This window comes from Squalius cephalus (assembly GCF_949319135.1).
Source record: "Squalius cephalus genome assembly, chromosome: 12".
Lineage (NCBI taxonomy): Eukaryota > Metazoa > Chordata > Actinopteri > Cypriniformes > Leuciscidae > Squalius > Squalius cephalus.
The window spans coordinates 7,362,681-7,385,661 of record NC_137133.1 but is presented as its reverse complement, the minus strand read 5'-3'; the positions used below and the strand labels follow the sequence as shown (position 1 = coordinate 7,385,661).

General features: G+C 38.0%; 1 protein-coding gene across 1 annotated transcript in view; it reads left to right on the top strand.

Annotated features, from left to right (window-relative positions):
• Positions 1-22,981, top strand: part of kif26aa (kinesin family member 26Aa) — a 77,366-nt gene that overhangs the window by 34,360 nt on the left and 20,025 nt on the right. The window contains exons 3-6 of the mRNA XM_079888740.1: positions 113-577; positions 9,142-9,302; positions 20,511-20,615; positions 20,741-20,878. Of these exons, the coding sequence (XP_079744866.1) occupies positions 113-577; positions 9,142-9,302; positions 20,511-20,615; positions 20,741-20,878 (869 nt within the window). The remainder of the gene's footprint in view (positions 1-112; positions 578-9,141; positions 9,303-20,510; positions 20,616-20,740; positions 20,879-22,981) is intronic.

The window sequence follows — 22,981 nt, the reverse complement described above, 5'->3', positions numbered from 1 at the left end:
AAAGAAAATATAATCAGTCTTTTAATTTAACCAGAACGATGCACTAACAAAACCAAGATTTATTCAGCAGCTGTGCTGTAATTACTTGTCATGTTGCTGACTTTCCTTGCAGGACCCGAGCTTTGCAGCATTCCTCCTTGACAAGCTCCAGACTCTGGAATGGCCTCCTCGGGGCTGCGGATCCCAGAGCAGCTGTGAAGTGTGTGGAACCCCCCTTCACCACCTGAGGCGCCTGGCACTGCACTCTGCCCTGGGGCTGGCGTTCGAGGACATGCCTGACCTGAAGCCCGGACCCCTTTCTGGCCTGCTGCCACCACGTGTTTCATCCCACAGTGCCATCTCACCCCATGCCTCCTGGGAATGGCCAACACATAGCAGTCAAAACCTCACCGGACATCCTTGTGGTTCCATATCCAGGGACAAACCACAGGGTATGGGTTGGAGTCAAGAAGGAGCAGCGAAAGTGGGTGGCAAACGAACCTGTTTAGCCACTGTCACACCACTTCCTCTACATGTACAACACTACCTGGAGGGAGTGTGGCGTGTGACAAGCGCATCAGAACATCTTCGTTCATTGGTAAGAGTAGCTATTGCATGACTAGTTCATGACTAATTATTATTCATGAAGCTGTACAAACTGATTATTCTACTTTTGAAGTGTTGGTTGGAAAGCAAGTATTTTCACCTTTTCATGATCAGGGGTCTCATTTATAAAACTGTGCGTAGGATCCTTACTAAAAGTGTACGTGCGCCCGAAAGCCAAAAATGGTGTACGCCAAAAAATATTCAGACTTATAAAACTGTGCGTATGCCAGAACCTGCGCAAAATTCCATTTATAAATCCCAGAAGATTGTGCGCACATGCGTCTCCACTCCCAAATAACCATACATGGAGCTTCCAACGCCTAGTTTTACTATGCATATCTCATCTGCATATCATTTGCATATGCATATTCATCCACGTGATACCATGTTTAATGGTACAAGACATTAGGAAAACATGAGATACGGATGTGCCGTCACATTAAATTGCTAAAAATCATTTAGTAGCCTATATCCTTGCCTTGTTTCTGAATAAGTAAATCAAATAGTATAAAATACATTTCAGAGAAAGTTTTTCTCAATCTTTTCCACTGGCCAGATTTATATTTTTTATGGAAACAGATATAGGCCTTATTGTGCATTATTTGTGCGAAAATATTTTCTCAGACAATCTGCTGTTATCATGGTAAGCAATACTCGCTGTAGTTAAAACATAGCATGCCACAGGAAAAGTGTTCAAAAGCATTGCATCCACAGCAAATATTTATATTTATAATAGAATATATATATATATATATATATATATATATATATATATATATATATATATATATATATATATATATATATATATATAACTACTCAGTAATGATTTAATTTAATTTAAGTGCTTAACTCCATTAATGAGAATGTCATATTTAATCTAAATGTGTATATCAGATGTAAAACATTGTTTAAATCATTCTTTTATTTATTTAAATTGTTATTGAGAACATGCACTGTATTTATGCACTGATTAGGACTCATAATGAAGATTTACGGTTTTCCTTCATCCGCCGTTAGATATGCTACAGCATTCAGCTTCACTAAACTGCCCAACTCGCTCGCTAACGCGGACATTTAAGAAGGGATGGATGTTTCAAGTGATAGGCTAGAGTGAAATTATATGTATTATCTTGCTGTATATGTTTAATTTTCTTAAAAAATTAGGTCTAAAAGTGACCAAAAAGCCATTTAACTCCAAAACGTCTCCAAAACGTTTGTATGCATGGGTCAGAGTTTGTGTGCAGGTGAGCTAACTTTTCCGTCAAGTTTTTTTAATAAATCACAACTTATGTCTGGGAAGTGGCGTACGCCTCTTTCAGGGCCTGTTTTGTGCGTACGCAATGGTTATAAATGAGGCCCCAGGAGTGTTGAAATTATCTGAAAAGTGGGATTTTTAAATAAAACATCACATTACATCAATGATGTAATAATTATTCAATAGTCCCTCTAGTTCTGTCTGATTTGCTGTATTTGGAGGCTTCTTAAAATTCTTAAAAACAGCAATATTGTGAAATTAACATAATGTAATGCAAGTTAATCCTGTGATGGCAAAAAAAAAAAACCCAGCAGTCTTTGTTTTCAGTCACATGATCCTTTAGAAATGATTCTAATATGCTGATTTGGTGCTCAAAAACACTTCTTACTATTATTAATATTGAAAACAGTTGTGCTTCTTAACATTTTTTTTTAAATTGATACATATTTTTCAGGATTTAGAAACATTTCAGGAATGTTATTTAATAAAAAAATGTGTTACTTCCCAAAATGAATTAAAATGTTCGATATCATGATCTGAGCAAAATTAACTAAACAATCTGAAACCCCTGTAAGAAGTTTACTGAGAACGTCTCTGGTGGTCCTCGTGTCTATTTCTGCACCAATGCCACATGGAGACTTTGCAGATATACAGATCTTTGTGATTATGGCCTAGTGATTTGGTTTATGGTTTTACCTTGAGCAGAGTTATGTATTAGCTTATATAAAGGAGTCCCTCATCGCAGGGTTTATGTGACTATATGGCATTATGGAGCTCATGTCCAGTTCAGGGCCGAGGATCAGGCTGTTAAGACAAGACTCAAGTACCCTTCTCAAAGAGAATAAGATATCACCTTTTTGATGGCAGTCTTAATTAGATGGTAGTGTTCTGACTTAAGGTGACTTAATCAAACAGAATAGTGAAATGGTAAACATTATATTATTGATGTTTTTCAGCACATGAAACGCTTTTCTACGAGTTGGTTCAAGGTTATCATGGACATCTTAATTGATTTTGCATGCAGTAAAAATGTGTGTGGCACATCAGAAAGTCAAAAAGGACAAAATTTCCTATACAAACCACAAATCTAAATACTACAGTATATACTCATTAAAGCTCCAAATGAAACTTTTAATATTTCACCCTTGATATGTTTGTGTGCTGAGTGACTTAGCATTAGCTAGACATTATTATCAGGCAGATTAGCCGCTGCTTGTCTCCTATTGGCCTTCTTGGTTCTACTTGACCTTCCCGTCAGGAGATTGAGCATTAAGTCATCTTGATATGGAATGCAATTTGATGGGCATTTGGATGGCTCGCTGTGACCCCATTGTCACAGATGAGCCATTTGTCATGGCTGATGCTTAGAGAGATGAATAAGATTAAAAAAACTTAAGCTCTGTGAATGTGAGTTACCCCTAGTTTTATGCACGTTCTGAAGGACGCAAACATGTATGAGAGTTATGGTAAAAGGACACAGATGAGCTTGTGAGTTTATATCCTTCTCTTGTCAATGATAGCTTGGAATGTCAAGGTTTCCATGGAAATGCAGCATTCAAGTCATAAAGTCTTGATTGGACAGAGTGACCTTGCCTGATCATTGCCTGGTTATTGTCACAGTTGTAGTGTAGTGATATTCACTCAACGAAGGAGATGCAAAACCAAAGGTTTTATTTTATTTTATTTTATTTTATTTTATTTTATTTTATTTTATTTTATTTTATTTTATTTTATTTTATTTTATTTTATTTTATTTTATTTTATTTTATTTTATTTTATTTTATTTGTAGTGTGAAATAGTGTGTTGTCTGTAGTCACTGTTGTGGTGGTTAGTGTTTTCCTGAGCTTTATGCATTTATGCATCATAAAGCTTTATAAGTAATGGATGCATGCAAGTTTATCAAGCTTAGCAATGTTACAACCCCCTGAAGTCCTTCATGTTTTTATATCCAGGTCATGATTGCAATGACTGGAACCTCAGGTTGAAAAATCTTGGATATAAAATATTGTTTCAAAAATATAAAACAAATAAATTCTGTTAAAATATCGTTAGTGAGCTGTGAGTATAACATGCAATTCTTGACGGAAGATCATGTTTGTCGGAATGAATTCCAATGGCAACAAGTGTGCATTCGGTAGTCCTCCTGTAACACCTCTGCATAATACAGAATATTGCTGTAAGAAAAGCTGACTGGCCCTGTGTCAAAGGAACACAATGGATGCTGTCTTCCCCCTCATCTCACAGGGTATAAAAAGCAATTAGACCTTGAAAGTCACAGCACATCCAAACCACACAGAAACACAAGGCTGTTAGCACCCTGGAGAACATTTCCACCCTTGTAGACAAAGACATTGTGCCATGAATTTCAATAGAGCACTTTCTTTGACAAAGTGTTTTGTCCTTTTTTTATTCCTAAAGGTGTATTTCTGCTGTTTTGTTTTGTATATTTTCAGCACTGTAAAGACCATAGCCTATAATGCACCTTTAGCAAACCGCAAAGCTGCGTCAAGAAAATGGGATGGAAAGGATGGGATGGTCTTTTATCCATACATCCCACTTAGTATAATATCAGCTTGGAGGGAGCCAGAGGCATCCAGCCCGTGTGTTTCTGTAGTGTAGGACGGGCCTCATTGCTTGTCCTCAGGCCTAAGTGCCACCCGCAGCCCACTAATGGGCCTTCTCTGGCAGCAGGGCTCTTTTAAGGCCTTGAGGAGCCCCGCACAAGCTTTATTTGAATGTGTGGAGGCAGCCAAAAGTGCAAATTGTCAACAGATGGGACTGCAGTCTCACCTGGTGTGAAAAAACGCCACCTGACGTCCATCTGGTTGTCTGCTAGACTGCACATGCTGCCCTGTTTTAACTTGGCAGTGGTCTCATCCTGTGAAGGACGTTAAGGGCCTCCTCTGCAGCTTTTAAAAACAGCAGACCAAATTTAACAATTTAATTTCCTTTCCTGTCCTGTCCTGTCCTGCAGTGGAGAAACACTCATTACTTGCAGTGACTTTTAATAATAATGTGATCTAGTTATGTTTGATTTGGTAGCAGGGTTTAAGGGTTTATAAATTGTTTTCGTGGCTAGCAGATTGCTGTCGTCTGACAGCATTTAATATAGACTGATAATTAATAGCGTTTCAGAGGGGCTGCTCTCTCCTGTCACCACTTGTGCTAGTGAATGCTCTATAAATGTCAAAGTTAAAGTCCAATGTGACCTCTTTGCTGTCACTGAGCTCCATCTGCTGCTGGGTTTTATTGGAACACAGCTGTGCCCATCTAACACACACTTGTGAGCCTGTGTGTGTGTGTGTGTGTGTGTGTGTGAGAGAGTGAGAGAGAGAGAGAGAGAGAGAGAGAGAGAGAGAGAGAGAGAGAGAGAGAGAGAGAGAGAGAGAGAGAGAGATAGAGAGAGCGAGAGAGAGCGAGAGAGAGCGAGAGAGAGAGAGAGAGCAATGTTGCACAATAAAGTAAAAAGATATTGAAATGTTGACTACAGGGAAAGGTCGTTATTTAATTTACCTTGATTTGACATAAACTAAAATGGATGGTTATGGCTGTTATACAAAACTCAGATTTGTTGATGATTTGATGAATGAGCCTCCTTTTTTCTCGCTGGCTGAAGTATCCAAACAAGTATTCAAGCACTGTTAAAGTTATTCTAAAGGCGAGCACTGTAAATAATGCTGAAATAACCACAAAATTGAATTATTAATTATAATAATTGCAACACAAGTAATCATCTAAACGCAGCTCTTCTATTACGATATATTCTGAAGTCGAACCAACATGCAAAGAAAGTCAGTTTAATTTAGAGGAGTTAAAACAGTTTCGTTTTTTGTTTTATTTTATTTTATTTAAATGTTAAAATTTTATTTAAATTATTTATAAATAATATTTAAATTATACTAAATAGTATTTTTTCATACTAAAATATTTTAGTTTTAAATAAAAAACATTTAAAAATGACTATTTGTCATATTAATGCACTAATTTAATTTCTTGTTATTATCAATGTTGAAACAAGGGCTGCTTAATATTTTTGTGGAAACCGTGATAAAAAAAATTTCAGGATTCTTTGATAATTAGAAAGTTTAAAATCCCTGACAGGGAACTCATGGTACAATTTCATTTGGACTGAAAGAAATGATTGAACAAACATTTTATGGTCCTATGCCTTCCACATATGATATATATTTATAAAAATACGTTTAGACGAATATAGTGATTGCTATCAGGATATGAGGATACTTTCAACCAGCATAACAAAAGAATATTTCTGTAGAGAATCACTTATTGCACTTTTAAGTAAACAAATTTGACAAAAAAACAAACAAAAAAAAAAAAACCTTGCAAGCGTGTTGCCCTCATTTTTTTATTCTTATTTTGTACAAACACCTTTTTTTTTTGTACAGTATAGTTAGTTTAAATGAATATAGCCTGTCCATTCTGATCTCTAAGCGTCCCTCTTTCGGCATCCTTCTGGGCTCTAATTGTGGCCCCTGACATGAGACTAATTACGGCTGGAGTGAAGGGAGGTAGATTAGCACACAGCCATGGTGGGTGTTTGAGATGAGTCTCTCTGGAGCTGAAGATCCTGCACGTGTGTGCTAGAGATTTCTCTGTGCTCGTTATCTCAACATCAAGCTGTCAGCAGATCACAGATACTCCAGTTTTCCCAGATTCTGTTGTACCTACTCATGCCTTCTCATTTCCTCAATTTTTTCCACTTCTATCCACGAGTACATGTGTATATGCTTGTGCTGTCATGTTCTACTTTTTAGTTGGAAAATTCTAATTAAAACTACATCACGTATGTAGTGGGGCTGCCAGTATTAGTTCCAGGGGCATCATGCACCTATTTTTTTTTATTTTTAAAATAAAAAAATAGGTGGGTTACTTGGTGCCCTGGGCGAAATAACACATGACCAAAGAAATTATTTGGAAACTCATTGGTTCATCGTGAATGTTTAAGATTTGTTAGACTAGTGCTGCAGTTTTTAATTTAGCATGAATGGGAACTCAAATTATACACTGTAAAAAATGTACTACAGTAAAAAAATGTTAATTGTTAACTGTAAATTCTTACCATATATGGTGAAAGGACATGGTTTAAAGTGACATTACTGTATGTGTAATTTTACTGTAAAGTACTGCCAAATTTGTTTTTTCAATTAAAAAGGAATTAACATATGGTGAAAAACAGTAAATTGACATTCCCAGAAGTGCCTGCATGATGCATCGCCTATGATTATATTTTATATAAGTGTCAGTTGTAAAATATGCAGGCACCAATTTGCCATTCCTTAAAACCTGAAACATTGTTATAGTATTTTTTACTGTGCATTTCTTGTGTCCACAGTTGCCATATATATATATTTTTTTTTATAAATGTAACAGAATATGTTTTACTGTATGTGTTTGGACTTTTAGTTTGTTTATCTTCAGTCACATGTTTCCTTTGTTCTAGTTTCCCGCCACCCTTTAGCCACTATGGTTACTGATTATGATTAGTCATTTAGTTCATCTGTGTCCTGATTAGGTCACCTGGTCAGTCTTGGTATTTAAGTTCTTGGGGTTTCAGTGTTTGGTTGTTTGGTCTCATCTATCTATGTCACATCAATGCTACTCTGAGTTTACCTGTCTACCCTGTTTGGATGCTATAAAAGACCATTTTGAATCTTCATCTTCCTCCTTGTGTCTGTTCTACCACACAGTTGTGACAGTATGGAAAAGAGCAGCTTTGACTTTTTCATAATAATTATGTTTGTGTTTAAAATCATACAAGTTCAAGCAACTTGAGTGTGTGTAGATAATGCCAGCTTTTTGCAAAGATACCAATTGCAGTTATCTTAAAATGACTGGGCTTAGAAGTATAAGGGGGATTGAATTACACTTACTGTATGTTTGGCCCCTGTACCTTTAGAGGAATTTGGAAGATTAATTTGTCACTATGTGAAAGCTCACTAGCTAGCCTTACATAACAGATAGCAGGTGCATTTGATCTGCAGCCACTTATTAAACTTCTCAAGAATAGTTCCTGGAATGCCTTGTTCATGAGCACAAATATCTACTGTTTTTAAATATCTAGTGTTAAAATGGTTTTGTTATATTTATTAGTATGAGTGAGAAATGGCCCCATGTATAGTTCATGGGCTGCTTTTTTATTACTTCCGCACGAGTAGGCCTTGTATTTTTGACACCAGTATTTGAAAAGTTTCCCACAGGATTTCATTATTTTACAGCAGGCTGTGCTTGTGATATTATGGAATGTGTTTGTAATCCTGTTAGCCAAAGACTGAGTGTAGAAAAAAAGCACACTCTTCAGCAACCTACTCTCCTCCAGACACAATTATGCCATGACTGCAGTGTTTATCTGGTGTAAACTAGAGCAGTGACAATCAACAGGAAAGTTAAATGATTATAAGTAAATACTTTTTTTTGTTATGATTGGAAAAAATATTTCGAATCAAATTTTCCGTGACGGCACGTATTACACTAGAATTGTGGCCGATTTTGCTTCATTTTGGAACAAACCAAACTATTCAGGATGGATGTAAAACAGTTATGAAGTTACTTGTTCAAATAGTCGTCAAAACATTCTTGAGGAGCAAATCCGATGCATCCTTCTACTGCGGTCTGCTCCATAACTCCACCCATCTCGTGTTTTTCCCACAGAAACCTTACTTGATGGTTCGTTTGCATCAATCATCATTGTTGTCATACTTATCATCCTTATCTCATATTTAGTCATAGTTCACCCAAAAATGAATATTCTGTAGTTATTTACTTGTGTTTTTAATCTGTGGAACATTAAATAAGACATTTTGGAAAAATGTGGTGTTGTTTTTTGTGAACACGTTTTTGCATACAGGTTTGGGACGACATTAGGGTGAGAAAATTATCATTTTTATTATAATTTTTTTTAAAGTCACCATGAAATCAAAATGGACAATTCTTCTTTTTTTTATTGAATATTGCAGTATTTATTATAAATTATTTATCTGTGCGCATCATTTTTTTTAAATTCATATGCCCTCGTAGTCTTTAATCAAAATAACTTCTCCTTCCTCCTGCGCCGACATCTCTTCTCTGATGATGTGTTACTGGCGTGACGGCAGGGCAACCTGTCACTCACAAACGATCCAATCAATTCCATCCAATCGTTCTTATTCGTGAAGCTGTTTCACTCGGATACACAATAAAGAAGAAAAGATTAATCTCAACTTCCTTTCCATGATGACTTTAAAGCAACATTTACTACTCTGTTTTGTCATTCTAATAGTATTCCTCCTCCCCCCAACAGAGTCCTACCATAGAGAAGGACAGTTTGGCAAGTGTAGCCTCCAGGTCCAGTCAGGCCAGTGCTGTACCCTTGGTTTCTCCAGGACATAAACCGACCCACCATGACCAGCCAGCCATCCCACCAGCACCTCAAACCAGCTCAGCAGCCTCATTCTTCCTCAGGTAAGCTTAAAAGCACAGTGCACAGCCATCAATTCAGCTAATCGTGCTCGGTGGATCCCAGTTTCAATGACTTAGTCCCATCAGGCCCTTGCTCACAAGCACCCAGAATCCTCCATTGCCTCTGGCAGTCACGTCACTGCAATGCTTTCTCAGCACCCGTGGAGACTGCCGTGATGTTGAGGGCAGTCCAGCCTAATGTGGTGAAATGTCATCGATCAATGCTCAGGCTTAACAGTCAGAGAGAGTGCAAAATCCAAATGGCAGAGGTCTCAAAGCTGGATTGTCCATGTATCCGCAGGGATAATAGTTAATCGCAATGTAGCAGACAAATTGTTTGCCAAAATTGTTCTTGAGGATTGATGGTTTGGTGTAACATTTAGAGGACATTCTGTTAGTTTTAGAGAAATGTGTGCATTGAACTCTTTCTGGAAAGAGGTCCAAACGTTCTTTTTCTGATTTAGTACAATTTAAAATTACAATTTAGAAACATTTCAGTTTGAGTTTAATTATTGAATGAATTGTTTTTAATCATTTTATTTTTAATTCTTTAAATGATACAAAAGGCATCTTGTACTTCAATGGAAGCAAGAACATCTGACCGTATGTACAAATAACTTCTCATAGTCAAGTTTGGTTATTGGATTAGTGCCATAGAAATAGTGCAGAATCTTTCATTTTTGTTCTTCATAACTTTTTGTATGTTTGTGTCAAAATTCTAAAACTTTCTGTTTATTAACAGGTTTAAATCCCATATTTCCAATGTGTTCTCAGTCCCCACTAAATATACATCAATGTATTGACAAAAAACAGAGGCAGGTTATTAGGTGCACAGGGGAGCATGAATAAGGATATACAGAATTCTGTCTCTCTATTTGGTCAACAAAAAAGACAAAGGAACAAGCGACAGTGGTTCACCTGATAAACAAAAACAGGAATTTGTGTTCATGACCAAATGTCTGGGAATAGAATGAGATGCTTAGAGGTGTGAGACACTAATAGCTATGTGACACTGCATACAATTAGCCTATTGACAGCAGAGCGCCTCATCTCTAGCTCACCACCTTCAGGACCACCTTCTGTAAATGACTGACAGACACCACCCCAGGGGGTTTGCCTTGGCCTATTAAGTTAGTCATGCCATTGATTTTAGACAGTGATCACTGTATGACCTGTGCTTCTGTGCACATCATTAGGTATTACTGATAATCTTTTCCATTTGAGTTGACCCGAATCTAGTGAATTAGTATGCACTGTCAGCAAAAGCACGTCTGTCTTTTTGATGCCCAGTGCTGATAAATAAGGTGGGTCATAAGGGAAGCTTTTGGCAGTGATTTGTGAGTACACTCAGTCAGTCCAAAATCCTGTGAAAGAAAGAATGTGTCATTATGTAAATGAGGAACAACTGACAAATAGACATTTTGAATATTGCTTAGACTGCCTGTGGCAAAATATGCATATTCATGGCAAAATGTTTTTCATGCTTTCCTCAATTATACAAGTCAGAGCAGCTCAAATGTCAGGCGTATAAGTCGTGTCCTCTCCCTGGCCTTGACTTCCACCTGGAACTCACACCTTGCACAGCGTCTTTTAAAGCAAGTTGCCATGGTTGCACAGTTGTGAAAGAAAGAGAGGCAGAAAAGGCGAAATAATTACGAGAAAGGAGGTAGAGAGGTGATCAGAAACATATAATTTAGGAACCCCTGTTGCTTTTTTTCTTTAATGAAGGCGTGTTTTTGTAAAACTGAATCAGAATATTTATATATTTCTTTTTTCTAATTATTATCTTACCAATTGTTTGTACTTAGGCCTACAACAGAATAGGATCATAGATGATATGAATATATATATATATATATATATATATATATATATATATATATATATATATATATATATATATATATAAAACTGTAAATGTGGCAGTTGTGTCATCGATGTTAAGGAGATGAAGTTAAAAATGACATAGATATGGAAATGACTGCTTGGGGAAAAAAATATTCTCAGTTGTTATTTTGGGGAGGAATAATGTGACGGGATCAGCACAGATCAACCAGTAAGTTTGCATGACTATACTTCTTTAAATGGGTCATTCTCAAAATATGGTGACAAACATTTCCCTAACCCAGTGGTTCCCAATCCTGGTCCTGGGGACCCACAGCTCTGCACATTTTATATGTCTCCTTTATCTGACACACCCAGTTCAGTTCATAGAGCTCTTTCCTAACGAGATGATGATTTGAATCAGGTGTGTTAAATGAGGGAGACATACAAACTGTGCAGAGCTGTGGGTCCCCAGGACCAGGATTGGGAACCACTGCCCTAACCCATCCATCCATCCATCCATCCATCCATCCATCCATCCATCCATCCATCCATCCATCCATCCATCCATCCATCCATCCATCCATCCATCCATCCATCCATCCATCCATCCATCGTCTATTGGGCCTGTGCGAATCAAGGTTTTCAATGCAGCAAGAGAGCCCACTGGAGAGGCATACTGCAGCTTCAGTGACCTTTAACCCCAGTTGTTTCCCTTACAGATACAGATCAAGGAGGGTTGTTGTGACAGAATCCCTTCCTCTCATCTGTTTAAAAGTGTCAGTCCAGTAAACACGCCAGAGGGGGAGTAAGAACAGATATAGACACACACTCTCACTCACATTTGCCTTGGAGGTTTCAGGTATAAGGTTTTTCTGGTTTTCAGGGTTTTTTTTTTTCTGTTATAGCCCAGCATAACCTTAAGTGAAGAGTTACACTCAGCTTTTGTGATGGAGGGATTTTTACACTTAACTCTTGCAATCAGCAGCCCTGTGGCCTTAAGGATTACGACTGGACAAAGCAGATCAGTGATATGTTTTATAGCAAACATATATGTGTCATTTATTGTGTGTGATATACTTCACATCATGCATGATCCTGAATTGTGCAGAGGTTTGCAAAAAGCAAGTACCAGGAACAAGTGGGTTTTTACGACTGAAGGCCAGCTGTAATCTCGCCTTTAAAGATTTACAGATAAAAGCAGAGTGGCTTCTCCATGCCGTAGATGGGGACCGTCTCTCCCCGGCTTTGATGTTGCTTTGTGACTGAGGGGCTCTCTCGTGTGCTTTTCCATGGGCTTTCATCGGCACGCTGAGTGTGTATTATCTGCTGGAGTCATGCTTTGCATTATTGTCCTGCTGACTGCTGTGCTGAAATGCATAATCGTCAGGGAACAACAGAGACGACACCTGTTTGCATTGAATGAAAGTGCTCGTAATGAATGCAGGGGTTGGGAATGCATCATGTTGATGCGGCTGAACATGCTTTTCTGCTTTTAACAAGTTCTGTAACCTGCTTTTAACAAAAGCTTTTATGTACAGCATGACAATAACCTCTCTCTGTGTGATACTATATGCACTAATGTGTCAGCCTATCGTGGCTAGGAAAAGTTATAGCCAGCAAAACGTCCTAAAAGCAAAAGCTTATGTGACCCTGGACCACAAAACCAGTCACATGGGTCTTTTTTTTTTTTTTTTTTTGACTAGCTTCTTCCAAGTGACAGATGAATTATCAGTAAAATAATGTAACATTGTGGCCTTTGAAATTAATAGAAAAAGGTATGGGAAGAGTTTTCTCCCTCATTTTAAAGGTTGATAAGCCTATTTTATTTACTACCCTAATGATGCTTAATTATGTGGTTTGTTGTATTTTATTATTAGCATTTAGCATTAGTTTTTCAGTGCTGTCCACCACTATCAGAACAGAAACTCTGCTCGGACTGTTTGCTGGGAGATTTGGCATCACTATGTATTATGCAATTACTTTTATGAATTCATCTAGACACCTCATTCTTGTCTCTCATCATGTTACTGATGAGGACGTTTTGTATAGAGTATCAGTGTGCAGGTCATGTGGTGGCTTTTGTTCCTCAGGTTGAGTGTGTTTTGTTGTTGTTTGGCATACAGCCATGTCCCCGGTCTGGCTGACTGTTGATTATTCTGTGCCAAAGTTTCAGCCCATGACCCAGTTTGTTTGCAGAGAGATGGAGCTGAATAAGTAATTGTAAAAGTCTGATGAGAAAGACCTTGTATTCTCTCTCTCTCTCTCTCTTTCCCCCCATCACTCTATTTTTGTTACTCATTCGCTCAATTCTCTCTACAATCACTCCCTGTCATCCTTGTTCCTCCAGCCGTGTTTTGTCTTGCTCCCTCACTCCTTCCTCATCCGTCGTTCCAGCACAGTAAGTAGCTCATGACATGAAGTCTGTTTAAAATGCTATTTACAGAGAGAATATTCTCTGGTGCTTTGAGCACTAAAGCTGGATGTCAGCGCTGTACTCACACACATATGTGTGTGAGTGTATTTGTATGTATAGGCATGTAATTAAACATCAGTCTGCGAGTGTGTGGAACAGTGACACTCAGGAAACAGCCGAGAGAGAGAGAGCGAGAGGGGGGAGAGAGAGAGAGAGAGAGAGAGAGAGGGAGAGGGAGAGGGAGAGAGAGAGAGAGAGGGAGAGAGAGAGAGGGAGAGTGAGAGGGAGAGGGAGAGAGAGACAAAGTAAAATTTATATTCATTTTGACACAGAAATCACCAGTACTTTTGAAAAACTCTCATAGGAGATAGAGACTCCAATCATATCAATAACTTAATAAAATATGTTTTGTTTTGATGGAGCGTGACACCATATAGGTTCATTCCATGTCAAATCAATCACATTTCGGAAACTTCACCCCTCAGATTTTTTTCTGAAGAAAGACAAACATAAATAGTGATGAAAGCCAAAATATTAAACGTAATGGATGTATATCTATTGAGTAATTCACTATTTTGTCGAGGGGGTCAAAATGACAATTTTCACCTAAAATATGGAGCCAAATTTCAGGGGGGTAAAATTATTTTAGAAAGATGGCAGCATCATTATTTAATTTTTTACAGAGATTGGTAGGTCTATTAGTTAAATCTGTTGACTTTAGCAATCTTTGTTGCATGATATGCCAATGGTGACACTTAAAAAAATGGGAAAAAGCACTTCTTGTGTTTTTTTTGCATGCCCGTAACTCAAAAAATATTAAATAAATCTTAATATAATTTTATATTTTGGTTTTTAATAAACATTTCCTTTGGTGTGCTCATTTTAAAGGCCCTATATGTTTGTTTGTTTTTTTGTAAATGTAAAAAAAAAAAAAAAATTGCCGGGAACCTCTGGTTGAGTTGGCACGGAATGACCCTGTATGGGGGCGGCCATTTTGAAATAACATGGTGAATCGATTCTTATTTTGTTTATTTGGATGGAAAACAGTCAGTTTCACAGTCTGTGTATAAAGGAAAACACATTCTGAAGAAATATAATTAGATCTTAAATAACTATATTAAGAAGTACTTATATTTTTGTTGCCTAAAAATAGCAGTGCTCAATATGTGTCAGTTTAGTCTGAAGACACAGTTTGTTGTTAAAGGTATGGTTCACAAAAAAAGAGAGATAATTCTGACAAAATCTACTCACCCCAATGTTCCAAACCTGTATGTCTTTCTTTCTTCTGTGGAATATAAACGAAGATATTTAAAGAATGTTTTTTGTTAATTCAATGGGGTCCAAAATGTAACTTTCATTAAATGGACAATTTTTTTTAGGCCCCTTTAAATCCCTTTAAAATAAACAACAGTCTGACCTTATTTAGGGCTCTCTGTTTAATTTTTCAAATCTCAAAATTATTTTTAAATGAGCCTATTTTGTCATGCTCTCTGCAATTCTTTACCTGTCTCCCCACTTTTTATGCCCTCTAATGATTTTGAGGCATCCCCTTAATCCTGCCTCTCTCATTTCACACCCCGTGCCATCATAGATGAATGCTAATAAGATCACTAGAGATTACCTGCTTTTCATTTTTAACCACCTCTTCTTTTGCATTTTAACCTCCTTTCAAGAGGTTTTTTCATGCATACTAGCTACTCATTGTCATTCAAAGGGGTAGAAAAAGAAGGGAGGAAAAACAATAAAGGACACATGGCAGGCAGATATTGACAGTGCCGATCCTCGAGTCTCTGAGCTGGACTATTTGATGTTTTCCAGTCGGGCAGTATTCCTTTGAAAATGAAAGGGGGTTGTGCCTCCACCCCGCAGACTGAACTCCCCCTTCTCCATATTATGTCTAAGGGGGAAATGGGGGGGTCCAGGGTTTCGATCAGTAGAGCTGCCATGTCCTTGAAGCAGCTGAGCCCCGGTAGCTCCTGATGTCGCCAACAGCTCAACCTGTTGTTAACCACAATATTAAATGTAAATGTTCGATTGGAATCGGTTTCTAGTGGCTTCTACTCTGTCTTTGTTGTATTCATCCTCTGCCAGCAAACAGAATCAGAATATGTTCTGCCAGGCTGAATCAAAAGTATGTGCTAATAGTCGCCCACAAACCCAGATGTGTGAGCATTGTGTTAAAGAGCTGCCCCATAATTTGTGTAAGTAATGCCCCCTGGCACTACATGACAAAGGTTCTCGTGTACCTCAGGACAAGGTCGCAGCGCACAATTCATGTTGCAGAAATCGATAATGACAAGAGCTCAAAGCAGCTGCCATACAACATTAAGACAAAGAGCTGAATGAGTGAGAACATGGTGGCTCAGCAGGTAACACAGGTGCCAGGAAGAAGTAAAAGGTGTTGAGTGATGTCGTGGTGTTTTGGGTACACCATTTAGATTTCACAGCAATTATTGAGCCCCAGTGCCCTTTAAGCTGATCTTTTTCTAGCCATAGGCATTGAAGCCTCTCAACAATGGTGTTTCATATATGAATCAGTGGCTTCATGCTGATTCCAACCAAGGGAATATAGTTGAAATGAAAGAGAACCTGCATGCCATGACTGAGGAGGACTTTTGTTTTCATAATTTAAGAGATTGAGTATATTCGGTGAGATTTAAAGGAAAGAAACAGCATAGCGGATTAGCCTTGTTCAGTCACAAATGCATTGTGAGAGAATACCAATCACCATGGAGTCTTATGTTAAATTCCAGTGCCACCAACATATTGTACATTGTAGGATTTAATAATAATAATAAAAAAAAACTTTTAAAGTTTATCTTTTTTCTGTAGAATGTCATGTAGAAAGGTAATTAACATTGGTTAACATGAACTAATAATGAACAGCATTTATTGATCTCTTTTCAAATTAATTTATCAACATTTACTAATGCATTTAAAACCAAAATCACAAGTTATATCTGTTAACATTTGTGAATGCACTTTGAATTAACATGAACAAACAATTAAGATTTGTATTTTTATTAATGAACATTTACAAAGATTACTAAATGCTGTAAATCAGATATTGTTTGTTAGATCTCCTTTGTTAACTAATGTTGGGACTACCTAATCCTAACTAATCTTGGGATTACCTTTTTTGTCGACTAATAAAAACTTAAAGTTAATATTTTACCTGTAGCATTTGTTTTATTTTATTTTATTGTTATTTGTTATTTATTTAAATAAAATATCGTGTTAATGGCTATAACATAAAATAATTATCTGCCAGAATGTCAGGTCACTTTGTATAAAAAGTATTTAATAAATAATCAGACTGATTAAATGTCTTTATGTAATAACTGGGTTGTATAAATCACAGGAAGATGAAGATCAGGGTCAAAAGGCTTTAATATTCCACACAGAAGGTAATCTATGTATTAACGTTGCCGGACAAATGAGAACTTAAAAGACTGCAACTTAAATACAAACACGTGATGATTCAATGAATCTCCATGACAGTTCATAAGTTGCGGTGAGACCAAACAAAGGAAAACAGGAACTAATGAATACAACCTAAAAGTCCACGAAAGTGCAACTAAGACAAACTGATTGTCTGTGACACTATATTTAAATTGTTCTGTTTTAATTTGTAGAGCTTGGGTTATCTTTGCTGGAGGTCTTCAGCAGTATTCTTCAGTTTAACAGCAGCTTTTCAGTCCATGTAGTGACAACTGCCCAAATTCTCAAAGTCATTTGAAACTTCTTTCCAACGTCAACTTGCTTTTTATTGATTCAGTGTGGGAATTTGTTATACATATATCTATCATGAAACTCAAAAGATTTTTAGCATAGTATTTTGATTTTGGCGGAATAGATCTGCTACGCTGCTGCTGTTTATTATTGGTGTTATTGTATATTATTGCTGCTGCTGCAGAGTAAATACAGGGACTTGCTACTGCCAATACATACACCAATGTGCTGCGGTGAGCATGTAAGACATACTGCTTGCGCAAATAGCATATGAAAATTACCCATAGCAGATATATACAGTTGGAGCTGGGGAAGATGGAGGGTCTCAGAGGAACTTTGAAAGCACGCTGTAAACTGCTATGGTGAACGCTAACCAGCTATTTAAATGTTGAGCAGCAAGCTCATTGGCTGCAGATGCAACGGGAACCATCAGTTTGTACCATGTAGTTAACAATGTAAATATCATCAGGTTGCGTTAAAGGAGAACTCTGGTCAATTTTAACATTGAGCTAATTTTTTTGTAAATTTGGAGTGCTGTCAGTACAGAGAACAACGACAAAAATCGGTGTTGCCTACACCGTGTTATCCTCTTTTTAAAATTTGCACCCTGTTGACTTCAATGGGGCAAGTTTTAAACCTGCTTTTAGCCTCTTAACATCCTTGATGTGTCATTACAAGTGCCCAGCCACGTGAGTGATTCCTTCAGAGTGAACACGGTGAATCTGACTGCAGTAGATGTGAAAGATATGAATAAAAATGATGTTATTTCAGCCAGCGCACATACCTGTATTTACATCCTGTTTGCGGTTGAAGTCCACAGTAATCGATTGTCGAGTTCGGGCGCATGATCGTACGTACTAAACCTATGCACGTGAACTCGACAATCGATTACTGTGGACTTCAACCGCAAACAGGATGTAAATACAGGTATGTGCGCTGGCTGAAATAACATCATTTTTATTCATATCTTTCACATCTACTGCAGACAGATTGACCCGCGTGTTCACTCTGAAGGAATCACTCACGTGGCTGGGCACTTGTAATGACACATCAAGGATGTTAAGAGGCTAAAAGCAGGTTTAAAACTTGCCCCATTGAAGTCAACAGGGTGCAAATTTTAAAAAGAGGATAACACGGTGTAGGCAACACCGATTTTTGTCGTTGTTCTCTGTACTGACAGCACTCCAAATTTACAAAAAAATGAGCTCAATGTTAAAATTGACCGGAGTTCTCCTTTAAGGACCCATCAGCCTGTGCCATCTAGAGTTTCATGACAGAATTTGATATTTGAAATATAACTCATAGCAAAAAGCTTGATTTTCCCACTCAGCCTTAGGGTCAACAAGGCTTCTTACCTATTCTTTTTCAGCTGCAGAAACCTCTGACTGCTTTACACCTCTGATTTTTCAGTGGTCAGAGTTTTAGATTGATCTGCTGCCATGGTTTGCTTAGGATTTTCTTGATCAGTTGACTGAAGTGAAGAGAATAAAGGAGAGGAATGAAGTGTGGGAAATGAAGATGTGTTATATGTCTAGTCACATAATGAGCTTCAAGACAGGCTGTAAGGGGATTATAGAGGTTGGTGACAAGTTGTCCTTAAGTAACTTAGAGGCTGTCTCAGCTAATGACCAGGTTGCAAAGTTGGCTTTTGCTTGACATACATTGACGAGACTCCAGTGGGCAAGAAGCCACTCAAAATGGACCTTTTTTACTATTTTAATGCATGTACTCTACTGTTCAAAAGTTAGGGGTCAGCTAAGAAAGAAATTAATACTTTTATTCAGCAGAAGTGATCAAAAGTGGCAATAAAGATGTATAATAGTACAAAAGATTTCTATTTAAAAAAATTCTGTTCTTTTGACTTTCAGTTTCCACAAAAAATATTAAGCAGCACAACTGTTTTCAACACTGATTAACATTATTCTTGAGCACCAAATCAGCGTATTCGAATGATTTCTGAAGTGTTCATCTTTTTTTGCCTTTTGAATATTCTTCTTTACATGCATGTAAATCAAATTATGTGAATAAAATGGGCTGCAGTTGACATTTAAACATTTTGTCACATCTTTGTTACTTTTTAAAAGATGCGACAAAAAAAGGCTGCATTTGAATCCTTTTTAAACTCAAAAACTGGGAAGATCAATACTTTTTTGTGTTTGTTTGTTTGTTGAGAATCAAATTTGGAGAGGCACTGAAACAAACTCTCACCCACCTACAAACACAGAGTTATTATTGCATTGTCAGCTTGACCAATGGCCATATTACATATTGTTGAGGGAATGGCGACTCAAAGCAGGTGAATCCACTATTGGACAAAGCTATCAGACTAAGTCCTGCAAGGCCATATGTCATACTTTCTGCTGGAACAGAACATCTCTCTTCTTTCAGTCCACCTCATTCACCAATTCATCATCCCAAACACACACACACACACACACATAAATATTACATGTTAATTGGCACTCTTATTTTCCCCAAGCACCTAAAGGCTGGGCCTGCATAGTTAATAGTTAACAGCATTGTTTTCTGACTATTAGTGAACCAGTGGAGGTCTGTAGCTTTGCTTGCGGGCTAATGTCCTCATTAACATCTTGCAGCACACCTGTTTGTTTTATCTTGCGCCATTGATTTATCCATCAGTGCTGCCATCCATCCATCTAACCAGCCCTTGTTTGTATTCTGCTAATCACTTTCCTAAAAAGAACAGTTCACCCAAAAAACAACAATTCAGTCACCCTCATTTTATTTCTTCGGTGGCACACAAAAGAAGATATTTTGAAAAATGTCTCTGTTTTGTTTTGTTTTTCCATACAATGAAAGTCAATGGGGTCCAATGTTGTTTCGGACCCCATTGACTTTCACTGAATGGCAAAAATGGATTTAGAAGTACGGATTAGATTACAGATTTTCACACAATTGTTCATCTTTGGTCTCTTTTTGTTATGTAAATAATAGGAAACGGATTGACACGTGTAAGAGCAGGAAGACACTTATTATACTGTTTCCTTGCTTCTGTTTCACACACACTAACTCAGTCTCTTTGAAGTCCAGCAGAATGAGGAAAGGGGGCTCCTCGGCACTCATGAAGTATTCATGCCAGTGTGTGTGAAAGTGCATGCTTTGCACGTCAGCGAAGAGTGTTCGTGTGATTGAAAGAGAGAATGTGTGTGTGTGTGTGTGTGTGTGTGCGCAGACAAGTGTGTGTGGAGCATGCTGCCTATCAGTGGTGCTTTGCACAGCAGCTGTGTACTGACACTGTGTCTGGGAGGGGAATGGAAAGGGGGCTGGGCTGAGGAGAGGAGAGGAGAGGGAGAGAGCGAGTGCAGCAAATCGAGAGGGAGAAGGTGAGAGCGACTCACCAGATTGAGGGAGAGACGCGGAGAGTAGACCGAGAGGACCGTTGGACTTCTGCCAGGGTTTCCCAGCAACAGCAGAAGCAGGAATCAACTCTTTTTTCCCCTCATCCCAGGGGATTTTGCCTTTTCCGCTGTCTTCCCTGGGAGTTCTGTCAATGGGCTAGTGGCAGAGAGGAACGCAAAAGAGTGGAGGAAAGGAACGCAGCAGAGAGGGACGATGTGCCCCCGCCCAGCCTCGATGCAGATGTGAAGTGAGGGCTACCTTGGAGGGAAGTGGAAAAGAAAGATGAAAAGTTGATCGGTTTTGGGTTACGAACACATCAATTTCCGACAGGTGAACGGAGTCAACCATTGGTGACGCGCTCTGTGGAAATAGTGTGTGGCGGAAAATGCTTCACTGCAGGAGCGCTACCTACCCGTCTGTTCCGCAGAAAAGTTTTGGGGGTCATCATGAGCGTTTCTGACATCAGCTACTTGCCACTCTCATCTCGTCGCACCTGCACCCACTTCCTCGTCTGGGAATTTGCATGAAATGGACCCCTGATGACAGTGACAGTAATCACATTGCCCCGTCCTCCAGCAGACACCTCTAGCCCCCCGTCTCCAGCACGCCTTCCGCACCCGCCCCGCCTTGCTCTCACATGTGCCGGGAGCCGTGGAGTGCTCTTACCAGGATCTGGAATGAACAAGTTAAAAAGCTGCTTTTCTCACTGCTGTGCTGATATGACCTCTGAACTGAGATAATGGATTGGAGAGAACTGTAAGTATAATGGACTCTTTTGAGTTGTTCGTTTACCGTTACATGTGTTGTGCAGTTTAACTGGTCCAAGGATAGGTGTAGGATAGGTCCAAGTATTTTTTTTTTTTTTTTTAATTCTATATAAGAAAGAGGTTTGGAATGACAGGAGGGTGAGTAAATTATGACAGAATCCCTCTAATGTGTTGCTTCATTGTCCAATACCTAAGTATGCATCATTAAGGTTGTAAAAGTGCTTTAGTAACCACAGTGCATTGGTTTGCTCTCAGTTGCAACCCTAAAACCTCACCTGCAGTAAAACTGGTAGCGGTAGCAAATCCAGAGGGAGACTGCTCACTGCTGGGCAGAAAAGGGAGATTTAACAGGTGGGTGCATCTGGATAAAGCCCAGCCTAGCGTATCGGAGCTCACTCTACCATGCTACTTTTCTCCCACTCTGGTCACTCACCTCTGTTCGCTTCTGACTGATATCTCAATCTTTTGTGTGTGTGACTGTGTTGTGCTTCATAAGGAGCTTGTAAAGCATTTGTCGTGCAGCCAGACGCTGTGAATGCGGCTCTCTGCCCTACATGTGGGCGTGGGTCTCCTCTTTATGTTAGAGGAGGCGCTGTATGTGTGTGTGTGTGTGTGTGAATAGGTGAGGTGTGTGGAGGAGGCAAAAAAGAGGCTTTGTCTCCATATGGGTTTAATATTAATAAAACCCTCCTCCTCTCACTCAAGTATTTTTTTCCAACCTCTTATGCCCCCTATTACAAGCTCTTCTTTTTCACTCTCAGTCTCTCTGCCTCATTCACACCCAGGGTCCAAAATTAACACTCGACAAGTGCCAAATGAGAATTAAAAAAAAAATTCTGGCTTTGGTGAGACAATATTTATTTATTTATTAATAGTATGATTTTTTTTTTTACATTTATTTTATAAAAAATATTTTCATTTGTTCATTTCTAGATTATTAATCATTTTATGAATGCTTTTTTTAATTTAGTATTTAGAGCATAATAAACAAATGGAGGAATTTTTTTTTTTTTTTGAAAAATTATATTTTATTCATATGTTATGCTATGTCCACTGTCGTGGACACCAGGACTTAAAAAAAAAGAAGAAAAAAAAAAAAGATATAAAATGGCATGTATAGGCAAAAACAATGATATTTTTTTCATTTACCGATCAAATTTTAGGTTTCAGTATTTATTTTTTACCAAACTTTGTATAAAGATGATTCTCAACTATGTTACAAAAAGATATAACTGAAACTGAATTTACTTTATGCAATATGTAAAATGGCTGTAAATAGGTAGTCCCATTCAATACAATGTATCTACACTGTATCTAATTTGCATATGTGTTCTTAGGGCACCATGTGACGAAAGAAGAAGTGTAATAATGAGAGTAATAATTGGCAACATTTTCATAATAATATCTAATATTTCATAGGAATATTTTTATATAATTTATTTTCCAATTCGCTTGTTTTGTTGCCCAAAATGCCTGATAAACATGATTTAAGTCCTGGTTTCCACTACAGTGGACATGTATGAAACCAATTCCCTGTTATGCAACAAAGTCATATTTTGATTAGAAACCCCATAACATTGTCC